This window comes from Nothobranchius furzeri, chromosome 5 (genome assembly GCF_043380555.1).
Source record: "Nothobranchius furzeri strain GRZ-AD chromosome 5, NfurGRZ-RIMD1, whole genome shotgun sequence".
Taxonomy (NCBI): domain Eukaryota; kingdom Metazoa; phylum Chordata; class Actinopteri; order Cyprinodontiformes; family Nothobranchiidae; genus Nothobranchius; species Nothobranchius furzeri.
This window is the reverse complement of record NC_091745.1, coordinates 58,534,308-58,546,106: the sequence shown is the minus strand read 5'-3', so window position 1 is coordinate 58,546,106 and position 11,799 is coordinate 58,534,308. Positions and strand designations below refer to the sequence as shown.

Genomic DNA, 11,799 nt, shown 5'->3' with positions numbered 1-11,799 from the left:
AAAGCTCTAGTGCAATCAATGGTTCTGGTTCCATTTGGCTTCAGAACTTTAATTTTTAATCATAAAAATTGTCTTAGAGAAAAAAAATTAGATGTATTAAAATAAAGTGCTTTGGTTCAGTTCTTCCAGTCCCAGGGGACACACAGGTCTCCATCCTGCAGGACTGAGTAGAAGTGAGATACGCAGATGTGGAGGCCTTGGAGGAGGGGGGGGTGCAGCTGCACCAGCCGGGTGCAGCACTGGATCATCTGGGTGGGGCTCACACTGGGCTCCTTGGACAGGCTCCTCAGAGACAGAGTCTGGAGACAAGACCTCAGCACAGCCTCCTCCTCCACCTGCAACCTACACACACAGAGGCACATAAATAGTTCAATCTAGGTGTGATCTAATCTGATTAGATTATAAAAGGCTGGTTAGTGACATGAAATGTGATTTTTGTAGAAGCGGCTGGACCGTCCTCCGACCAGCTACGCTCCACTCACTGGTTTCGTAGCAGGGTCCTCCGTCTGGCCTCAGCCGCGTGGCTCTGGAGGAACACCTGCAGCTTGGGGGGGTCACAGGTGGTGGGAATAATGAAGTGCCCCATTTCATGAAGACGTGGAGTGGCACGGTCGCTGGTAGACACAAACAAACCAGTCAGCATACAGGAAAGAGCCTGGAGGCCAGAGCACTGGTCCAGATGGGCTGCTGATGGACCCTCTTCTGATCCAGGTGCAGCTTTAGGTCACTGCTGGGCATTGGCTTGTTGCCGTGGCAATCAGTGCTGGTGTTCCAGAGGTTATGGTCAAGAGGTTCAGCTTCTCTACCACCACCACACACAATTGCCCACTGATTCAGTCCCAGTACAAAGTAGCTGCTGGGTCCACCCGTCTGACCCGTACCAGTGTGTGTGTGTGTGTTCCTAAGGTAAACTGATGGCTTACTTCTCCAGCACCATGGTCAGGCCATCCAGGCTCCTGGGGTGTAGGTGCAGGCGGTGGGACATCAGGCGTTTGTGAAATGTGCTGACTGTGATGTAGTGTTCAGCCATGTTCTGGACCAGTCCCAGCTTATCCATGTGGACCACCTGAGTTCCTCCCAGAAGGTCACTGATCCTCTCCTTTAGCCAGTCGGTCTGCTGCTGAAGGCTATGATAGCCAGGAAGCTGCTGAAACAGCTGCAGACACATGGAGACGAGGTCAGAAACCAGAATCTAGACGGCCGGTGCAACCATAGATGACTGCAGCTGCTTACTTCTGCCCACTGGTGATGAACGTCCATGCTTCCCAGCATGACGTGTCCCGAGGCGTTCATTCCTGACTGGTCAGCGAACACAACAGTGTGTCCTGGTGGGAAGTTTGTTTAGTAAGTTTTGTTTGATACACTCAGACATCCACACTATCTCTACCTGCTGCACCAGGATGGAGACGGAGACACACACACATACACAGCACCAGTACCTTGCAGGTTGATGAGAGCTTCTGGGTTCTGGTAGGACAGTCGGCTGAGACTCTGAAGTTGGCAGCATTTATGAGCCACTCCCCAGCTACGCTGCCACCTGCACCACACAAATGACATCACCACCGGTCGGATCACTGTCTAGCATGTATCCATCAGCAGCCTGCTCCACAGACCACCTCCCTGCCCCTGAGTGAGGACACAGCTAGGAGCTAGCAGATGCTACAGTGTGATGGGGTCATGTGGCACATTTCCACACTGGTCAGCTCAGCTCGCTTATGTTTACATAGCTTCCTCAGGAATGCAGCTGTGAGCAAGTACATGGGCAGACTCCACTAAAGTGGCACAGAGACGTCTGTGGTGTCCTTCCTAAGTGACGCAAGTTAGTAAACAAAAGCGGGAGTGAGCAGTGGTGCTTTTGGAGACTCTGACATGAAGCACACAGCTTCCTACTCTAACACTGAGCAGTGGTGCTACCATGATCTCCTCCCGTCCACTAGCACTCACAGCAGATGGTCAGTCGTCGTGCTGCATCTTCGGTCTGAGCAGCAGTCAGAGAAGATGTTTACTCCACTGCATCTAGATTGAATCGTTCATGTGTTGTGCACCAATCAGACACTGCCACTAGTAGGTAGGTGTGAGAGTAACATCACTTCAGCTGGCCAATCAGTCCATAGGTGGGTGTGTACGGTCAGGTCCGCATGAAACGAACCGCAGGGAAGCAGGGCTGATAAAATGGTCGGCTCCGTACGGATAATGCTAATGTAGATGCAATGACCCCACCAGGGCCAGTCTGAGCCTGCCTGAGTGCAAATGCAGCCATAGTTGTCCTCCTGTGTGAAGAGGTCTGGCTAACCCACTAGCTTTCACAGACAGGAGGGATGATCCAGAAAAAAGGTTGTGATGGCTAATTTCTCCTACCTGATGTCTGCCAAGTTAAAGCTCTGGCAGAGTTCCCTCCTCAGTCTGCTCAGCTCTTCTCTTCGTGGAAGGCTGGCGCTGTGCTTCTTCGCTGCATCTGGCTCGTTGTTCCTCAGCCAAAGACTGGAAATAAAAAAACAACATGGCAGGTAGAACAATCATACGCAGGATTTCACTTTATCAAAATGTAAACCAGACCCGTGTTGAGCTCTAGAATTATTATTGCTGCTTTTATCAGAACTAGACCTACAGATGTAGTAGATAAGTTGTGCTGGTACTGACCCCAGTGTGGGCTCCACTCTGCGGGCCTGCTCCAGCTCCTGCTCAGGGTCTCTGAAGCCAGTGAAGGTGTAGTAGCTTTTATCCCACCTGATGGGTCTGTAGAACAGAACCTCAGCTGGACCTTTAGATGCCTCAGATCGTTCCAGCAGCCTCTTCATGTGCTCTATGGGCAGGCTGCAGGACGCCAGCACGTTTATCACCGTGCTCAGCACATCCTTGGTGTGCAGGGTGAAGCTCACTGGTCTGAAACCTGAGAATCAGGTAGATGGTATACCACCTATCAGATCAGAGCCCCTCTCAAGTCAAATCAGTAAAACTCTACCTGAAGACAGAAGGTCTGCTTGATCATCACTCATGGTCTTTGTGTCACGGACATAAAAGGTGAGTTTTGTTGGCCGGACGCCATCGGAGCCCGGCTTCTGCAGCTTCTCCAGATAACTGTTCAGCCTCTTCAAGGAGTTCTCATTCACTTCCTGCCAAATAAACCAGGTTCACCGGTAAAGACAAGGTAAAGGAGTCTTTTTATTGCATCCTTCTTCCTGTGCCGTCTGCGCTTGTGAGGTGATCAGTGTGCTGCACTGAAACACACGGTGATGTTGAACTCTGTTCAGTCTGTGGCTTTTGTCAGGCTCTGAACCAGGAAACGGCAGCGGCCAAAAAGCTCTGGAGCAACCAGTGACTCCTCCCATTAGCCAACCAGTTACCGACAATTGCTGATGTTGCATTTTCAGCCAAGCTTCAGCCAACTTGGAACCACATAGAAGAAGGTATTAAATCAAAACTCCCTAAGAGCACGACTTTCAGCAACATGACGAGCACGTCAGACTCCCTTTCATCACCGGCAACAAGTGAAGAGGTAAACGTGTAAGACAACGTTTATAAATGGCGAAAATTTTGTGACCGTTTGTTACAAATCAGTAAATGTGGTTTGTCCTCACGGGCTCCCGTAGAAGGAAACATGGCGCCACCCAGAGACTAAGACCTGCTCTTGTGTATTTTAAACCAGATTTTTATGGTTATGTGTTACGAAGCTGACAATTTTTTTTTCAACAACCGGGCATCATTTATTTGTTTTCCTAACATTTCAATGGATGTTTTCAGAGTTTAACGGTAAAAACTACCCACTGCCTCTTTAAAAAAGTGGCAGCAAACACCGACCCGTTATGGATGGAAACGCCATCCATCAAGACCTAATCCACTTGAGTCCCACTGAGTAAAGTACAGATGGCATCAGAGCAGGAGAAGGGTTTTTTTATGCACACTCTACTAAAGGCAAACGTCTTTATTGTGTAACCACTAAATGGTTTAATGTTCAGGACTCACCCGCTCTCTGGGATGCTGACCAAAGAAGTCTGGATGGACAGCAAAGTAAAAAGGTCGTAGAGCGTTAACAGCCTCAGCCCCAGATAAAGCCCTGTGATTGGACAAAGATGTGACCAGCGGTCTCCTCCGAGCCCTGTAGAGGAAACACACATCCACCTTAATGTTTATCATGCAAGATGAAGGATGATAGCAGGAGGTCCTCAGATACCATGATGATGATAGCATTGAATCTAAGACTGAGTTGAAAGAACAAAGCTATCATCACTCTAACTCTGCATGCATGTGGCTATTGTTTTTATCTAGCTCTCACCTCCCAACACATACACCAACTAAAACGCTCCCAAACCCATTGCAGGGTTCTACTGTACTTCTATGCATCAGGTGTGTTACCTGATGGAGCATCTCAGGAGGGTGTGGATAGACATCACTGATGGTAACCAGAGTAGTATCCTGAGGTCAGCTCCATGTTCAGCACCTGTCACAGACACGAGCAGCAGCTTCATCAATCTGCTCCATCACCAGATAGCAAAAGCAGCTTTTTATCATTTTTAGTCAGCTGAGATTCACCTCAGTTCATTTTTATTACAACACTTTATTAATCCCACAGGAAAATTATATGCAGTAGTAACTTATTCAAACTCAAACAAACGTATTCAGTCATTGAGTCTGGGGCCATTTCCAGCCCTAACTGCATTCCTAGAATGGTAGGATTTGGTCTTTCCAGCAGCTTCATTCTTACTTATTTGACACCTATTTTTGAGGAGCCATTTTTTTAAATAGGTTATTTAGTTTTTTTTTTTTTTTTTTTTTTTAATCTGACATAGAAGGCCGTTTACCCTGATGTTTTGGCCCATGTCTTAAAAACTGGTCACCCCTGATGGAGACACACACAGTTGAGAACTTTGCCGCCCCCTGTCGGATTTTAGCAGGATTGCAGTCTGACCCCAATCATCATTCCCGACCTGTTTGAGCTAAAAAAAAATCCACAATAAAGAGCAAAATATCCATTCAGATTCTGGCTACGTCTCCTGAACAGACCGGAGTCCAATCTGATCCGGATTATAAACAAGAACCCAGTCCGGTTCTGAAAAAACCTGAGAAGAACCAAACTGCAGCTCCTTACTGTCTCGATGGAAGCTCCGCGGTTCGTCTCTTCTTAGTGGAGCACAAATAGTCTCAACATATGAACACCGACCCGGCCCACAATCTCCAACTGGGTCGGAACGATCCGAATTTCAAATTTAATGTGTGTTTATATGTGAAGTTATGACCTTTAGCTGTTAGCTAGCAGCTGGCTACCAGTGTGTTTGTTTGTGTTATTCCGTCCCCTGCTGGACGAGAGGAAGAGACGCATAAAACGAGAGGAAGAGACGCACAAACACAGGTTGATTCAATCTATATAGTATATATCTATATAGAATATATCTATCTATATCTATATATCTATATATCTATATATATATATATATATATATATATATATATATATATATATATATATATATATATATATATATATATTGTTAGATCATATTACACTTGATACAGCCTCTGCTTCCACTTCAAATCAATCTCTCTGGGCTCCTTTAACCGGTTCCATCACATAGCGATGATGGGGGACCATTGATATTGTCCTGCGGGATGATGTGGGTGATGGGGTGGAGGGTCTGAGTTTGGAGTATCTGGACGTACGTTCCCTGGAGGTGGGTTCACTGGGGGGTGTCTGGGACTGGGGGGCTGTTGCCCCCCTCTGGAGGTGCTTGGGTTGCCTCGGGGGTGGACTACTGACGGTTGTGAGTGGGGCCCCTTGGGGGTCTTGGCGGTGGTCATGGGTCACTGCCTGGCAGCTGCATTGCCCCTGAGCAGGTCTGGGTGGGAACCTGGGGGCTCGGGGTGTGGGAGTGACCAGCCCAGTATGGGGATCTGGGCGGGGCCTTGGGGGTCGGGTACTGCCGTATGCTGCCGGGAAGAACGCGGGAAGTGCCTGGCCCGAGCTCAGGGGCCTCAGGTAGACCTTGGCTCCTCTGCTGTCCCATCACAGGGGAGGGAGATGTCCAGGAGGGGGAGGACCCAACATTACCTGGATGTCCTATGTCTTATATATTCTGGAAGTTGTGCAAATGCAGGGATGGGAGTAAATATTCTGCTGGGGTGGGGCTGGGTTGGTGCCCTCGGACTCCGTGAGGCTCTGCCATGCTGCTGCTTTGGGCCCTGACAAGATGGGCTGGGGTCTCCATGCCCTGGGTGGCATTTTGGCAACAGAGGTGCCTATTGGGGCCAGTGGGGGAGCTGGTTCCCTGGAGGGCATAGACCAACCAGCCATTCCTCCCCATCCCCACACATTTCTCTCCTCCTGCCCTCACATCATAACACAATCATGCACATAGGACCTTAGGGGGTGGACAAGTCAGGGGGTGCGGGTATGGACCCCATTTCTGCATTCCTGTGGCAACCTGCCCCCCAATTTTATTTGCACCTTAAACACTTCCACCAACGACATTCCACGCAAACACACACTTAGGGCCTTGGGAGTAAGTACATTTAGCTGCATTTGGCAAGGGGATTTTTCAGTCTCATCCCGAGTGCCGGTGCCCACTTCCAATTTTTAATCTGCACTTAGACACAGAGGGCTGTGGGGGGAAGAGGGGTGGTGTGGTGGCATCAGCTTGGGTAGGCCAGACGATGCCCGCACTGCCCGCTCACCACAGCCATGGAATACACCTCATCAACACGCACTAACACTATATTGGTGCAGGCGGAGGGAGAGTAGGGGTCTTAGCACACCTCTGTTGTCTCTTGGCTTCCCAGGGCTTGAGGCTAGGAGGGGGATCTGGCTGTCTGGTTTGGGTCTGGGGTGGTGGGTTGCTTTGGGCGGGGGAGCCTGCTCATCAGCACCCCGACAGACAGGGTCGAACTCTGGAAACCGGTAATGGTTGTACCCCTGGTGCAGCAGTACCGGGACCAGAGTGAATAGGGTGTGGATGGGGAGCATGAGTGGGTGTCTGGCATGCATTTCTGTAAGTCTTAGGTTGTATGTGTATGTGTGAGCATGAGGGAGGGAGTGTGTGACTGTGTCTGTGTATGACTGTATATGTCAGGTGGGGCCTTGGACTCCTCCCCTCTCCTGGGACTTATTTTGATGCTATACATCTTTGCCTCCCCTCCCCCTGCCACACCTGGTGTAGAGTGTGGTGCCTTGGTCTGCCTGAGTGTTCGTGGCTCCCGGGTCAGGGGGTTTAAGATTTTTGGCGTCTGCCTGATCAATCCCGGTGGCTGCCTGGTGGGATCTGAGTCCCTGGGCTCTGCTGGGTCCCCGGCGGGGGTGGTCGCCCCTGGGTCCCGGGTCACTGGGTTCCGGGCTCGGCCGGCTGGAGGGTGGGAGGCTCCGGGCGGGCCTGTGGGCTTGCCGCTGATATCTCCAGGGACTCTGCCGGTTGCTGGTTGTGCCCCCCCGGGGCAATCCTCTGCGCATCTCAAGGGGAGCAGGGGCTTTTCTGGTTGCAGTCTCCCTGGGGTCCCTGTGCTCTGGGGCAGCTGCTGGATCTCTGGGAATTGGAGCTCCTTCCATCTCCTCTTTGGGGGCAGATCTGTGGCCCCTCACACTCTCTATATGGCACTCCTATAGAGAAACCTTACATATACAAGCGCATGTACGCACACAGGTGCTCACATGATGCTCTCATAAGTATGGATTTGGGCACGTTCAACACATGTCTTACGGCTGTGGTTGGCACTTAATGCACTGTGATTTATTGTTGTGATTGTTCAATAAAACAATGTTGATTATATATTTCTTCATCAAGTTGACGCAGTGATAGCTTGCTCCAGTTGTATTGTTGTGTCCCTTTTCTGCAGGTCAGCATCCAGTACATCTTCACAGCTCATCACTTTTTCCTTATTTTGGTATCACAACAGGAAAAAGTTTCTTTTTCTTTCTAATTTATTAACAACAAAAGACTGAGAAAACACATGCCATAGCCAAGAAGCTCAAAACTCATTGGCTTCCTGTTTCCACTGACCATCCTTGAGACGTTTCTGCAGCTTAACTGGAGTCCACCTGTGGTAAATCCAGTTGATTGGACATGATATGGAACAGCAGCTGTCTATAAAAGGTCCCACAGAAGATAAAGCGTGTCGGAGAACAACCTTAACATGTCTGGAGACTTCAGAGACCGGATAATTTTAAAGCACTAATCTGGGAAAGTTACAGAAAAATGTCTGCAGCTTAAAAGGTCCCAATGAGCACAGTGGCCTCCATCGTCTGTAAGTAGAGAAAGTTGGAAACCACCAACTCTTCCTAGAGCTGGCCAGCTATCAAAGGGGGTGTGATTCCATTAGTACCTCTTCAGTGCAACTTGAACCCATTTGGTTCAGTTGGATGGCATTTCCATCAGTAACGAGTACAAGGTTACCACCCCTTTGTAAGTACCTGCTTTGTGACGTACCGAGTTGTGCTGGAAACTCAACATCAGTCAGCATCTGTAACTGACTAGCATGAGGGCGGAGTCACTGGTTGCTCCCCCCCCCCCCCCCCCCAAAAAAAAAAAACACACACACACAGTGTGAACCAGGTTTTATGGATCTCTCCAAGTTTGTTACTTGGTGCTTTAAAATTCTGTAAGTTCCAATAATGAACATGATGGTTCCTGCTCCTGTTTGAGGTGTAAAGGTGTGAGAGGACATGGAGCACCTCTGATACCAGAACCAGAGTTCCTCAGATCTGCACAGGTGTGGGTGTGTGCATGTGAGTATAAGAAAGGCAGAGATCTGATGTTGTTTGACTTTGGTGTGCAAAAGTATACTCTTTATTCTTATTATATATCCAACATTATTTTTGCCCCAACCCTTCCCCTCGACCCGACCCCCACAACCAGCGGCATTCCCATGTCACCAGTTACTGTCTCTGTTACAACAGCCAATCAGAGCTCACCTGCAGAAAGAAGGCAACCAAACAAAGAAGAGCAGAAAAAAACGTTATTTTCAGTTTGTTTTTCTTGTTAAATAGTAATAAATACATTGAGATGCAGTGGTTCTTACTTTATCCTTTTCTTAAGCACAAGGATTAAAAAGTTTTTCATTTGTTTCTATTTGTTTTATTTTTTTTATTGATCTGTGTTGGATTTTTTAGCAGCAATCCGGACCAGTTGTCATGGTGATTAGCAGCACAGAGAGGAGGAGCTGTCTGGAGGAGGAACACTACAGGAGAAGAAGGAGAACAAGAAGAGGAGTACAGGGGGTGGGGTGAGGATCAGGAGGAGAGCCAGCATAAGTGTCCTGTCACCTTCTTCATCCACAAAGAGCCACACATGGTCAGCAAACACACAAGCTTCTGTCCTGATGCAACACACACATGCACATGCACACACCTTGTGTGTGCATGTGCACGTGTGTGCATGCGTGTGTGTAGATTTCTGAGGCGATGCATTACAGTCAGAGTATGGAGTCATCACGGCCCTCACTGCTACCTCTTCGTCCTCTTCCTCCTCTCCACACAAACAACAAAAGAACACCCAACTCTTCAAACCCAAGAAAATTCAAATAATATTATTCAACAATATCAATAAAAACACACTTGTTATTCATTCTTTTCCAATTACAGTCGCAACAATGACATCAAACTAAAACAGGATAAAAGGAACATGTTTCCAGCCTCCTCCTCCTCCTCCTTCCTTCTCTCATGCAGGAGAAACCATCTCCCCCAGCACTAAATCCACCGGCATGTCTCTGAACTCTGGCTGTGAGTAATCGTAGTAGTTGTAGTTAAAACTGTATGGCTTTAGGGCGTGGTTCAGGTTTTATCAAGAGTTGGCCGGCCCTTCGTCTGAATCTGGCCTCCCTCTGCCCCCGGGAGCGGGATTATTGTTGTTGGAGGCAGGATAGTAGTCCTCGGGGGGTGGGGCTTGTGGCCCTGGGGCGGTGGGGGCCGTCCGAGTCCGGAAGGCAGACAGTCCGATTGGCAGAGCGAGGGGCAGAGATGCAGAGCCAAACTGAGAGGCCTCCATGGAAGACACTGCCCCCAGGTGGTGCAGCCCGAGGGATACACCCACATCCATGCTGTCACTCATTTGGGGTGAGGACCCCTGCTGACCCCCGCCTCCACCCATGCCTGTCTGTCCGCCCTGCCTCAGTCCACGCCCACCATTCCCATGAAGAGAGTAGGTCGGGTGGGGGTGATGAGGTGGGTCCAAAAAGTGGCGCTGGTGTTGCTGGGTGGCAGCTGGTTTGTGGAGCAGCAACTGGGTGTATGCTGGGTCCTGACCCCCACCTCCACCATCACTGCCTGGCCACATCCTCATCTGCTGCTGGGAGGGAGCCTGGGGTGTTGGGAGGAGAACAACAAAGGAGTGAGTAATGAGATTCGGAGCATCGGTTACACAGAGACATGCTGTAACGTCTGCACACCGGTCTGCCCCGTGGGTATACCGGTACATGTATGAGTTTAGAACGGGACAGAGGCGTGCAGAGTTCCCACGTGGACGTGGAGCAGCAACACATGTGGCTGTGTCCAAATTCAGGGTCTTCATCTTTAAAAGGAGTCGACCTACCCAGTCCAGTACCAGACACTGAGAAAACTGGACAATTGTACCTCAGTGTATGTCCTGTTGCCTAGCAACCGTGATGATGTAGTTCAAACTAAACTTAGCAACATACGCACATCTGTCCCTACTGCAAATTGAATTTTAAATTTCAATAAAGCTGAACCAGTTCATTATTTATCCATTTTGCTCATCGCTCTACGGAGAATGAATGAAACTGAAAATAAAACACGGGTACGCGACGATCTGGGTTTTTAGTTACACCCCTGGTGTTTATACTGGTATACTGTAAAAATGAGCTGGACCCAGGACTGGGGATTAAAGCCAAGACAAACCACACGCCCTCTAGTGGCTGGTTCCAGTAGCTGTCTGAAGCCCCCCCCCCAATCAAATAGAGCATGTTTGGTTTAAAAAACTACATAAAAGCTCAGATATTTGCTCATTGTTGAAATATTTATTGCTGACAGGTTAATTGTTTGAGGCGGAGTGCTGCGGTGCATACCTGAGGACTTGTCATCTCGTAGTCTGAATGGGTTACAGCAGAGTTGTAGTAGCGGTTGCTGTAACGGTAGTTGCGGTTATCGTTGGAAGAACCACTGGAGCCACCTGGAAATAAATCAAATTGCTTTTAGAAACCTGCTGTCTGGACCACCAGAAGGGGTGGAGGGATAACTCATGTGGCTTTCATCTGGATTCTGCTCACAAGGCTGTCCTACATAAAGGTTCTGATCCATTTAGAGACTCTTATTTAGTTTGAATCTTAACGGCTTTGAAAGAGACACAGATAAATGAAGTTGGTGTTTCTAGTTGTTTACAGTTCAACCTAACCTGCTGCACTGTATGGTGTGTGTGTGTGTGTGTGTGTGAGAGATATTTAAGAACCAATGGATTTTTTCCACCTTCGGAATATTGCTAAGATTAGAAGCATCCTTTCCAGGAGGAGCCTTCAGGAGTTTCTCCTGTCTTAGCTTCCCTACATTGGCTACCTGTTAAATTCAGAATAGATTTTAAGATCCTTCTTCTCACATATAAAGCGCTTAATAATTAAGCTCCATCATACATCAGCGACCTGATTGTTCCATATGTTCCTAACCGAGCACTTCGCTCTCAGACTGCAGGTCTACTGGTGGTTCCCAGAATATCTAAAAATAGGATGGGAGGCAGATCTTTTAGCTATCAGGCTCCTCTCTTGTGGAACCAGCTCCCAGCTTTAGTCCGTGAGGCAGACACCTTTTCTTTTTTTAAGACTAGGTTAAAAACCTTTTTATATAAACTGGATGCAGTCTGCTGGGTTTCCTTA

At 48.6% G+C, this 11,799-nt stretch overlaps 2 protein-coding genes across 4 annotated transcripts in view; both read right to left on the bottom strand.

Moving 5' to 3' along the window:
- Positions 1-22: 22 nt before the first annotated feature.
- tcaim (T cell activation inhibitor, mitochondrial) lies at positions 23-5,275 on the bottom strand. The gene is made up of 11 exons (XM_015949525.3): positions 5,087-5,275; positions 4,354-4,438; positions 3,964-4,096; positions 2,963-3,113; positions 2,641-2,890; positions 2,359-2,481; positions 1,440-1,537; positions 1,234-1,325; positions 924-1,156; positions 483-614; positions 23-342 (listed from the first exon to the last, which is right to left on the bottom strand). Exons 2-11 carry the CDS (start codon positions 4,386-4,388, stop codon positions 117-119), a joined length of 1,473 nt encoding a protein of 490 aa, XP_015805011.1. The 5' UTR covers positions 4,389-4,438; positions 5,087-5,275; the 3' UTR covers positions 23-116.
- Positions 5,276-9,447: 4,172 nt separating this feature from the next.
- Positions 9,448-11,799, bottom strand: part of dyrk1b (dual-specificity tyrosine-(Y)-phosphorylation regulated kinase 1B) — a 71,016-nt gene continuing 68,664 nt past the window's right edge. For all 3 annotated transcript variants that reach the window (XM_015949521.3, XM_015949520.3, XM_054740671.2), the window contains exons 12-13: positions 11,002-11,105; positions 9,448-10,277 (exon numbers count right to left, since the gene is read on the bottom strand). In XM_015949521.3, coding sequence (XP_015805007.3) covers positions 9,762-10,277; positions 11,002-11,105 — 620 coding nt within the window. In that variant the 3' untranslated portion in view covers positions 9,448-9,761. The remainder of the gene's footprint in view (positions 10,278-11,001; positions 11,106-11,799) is intronic.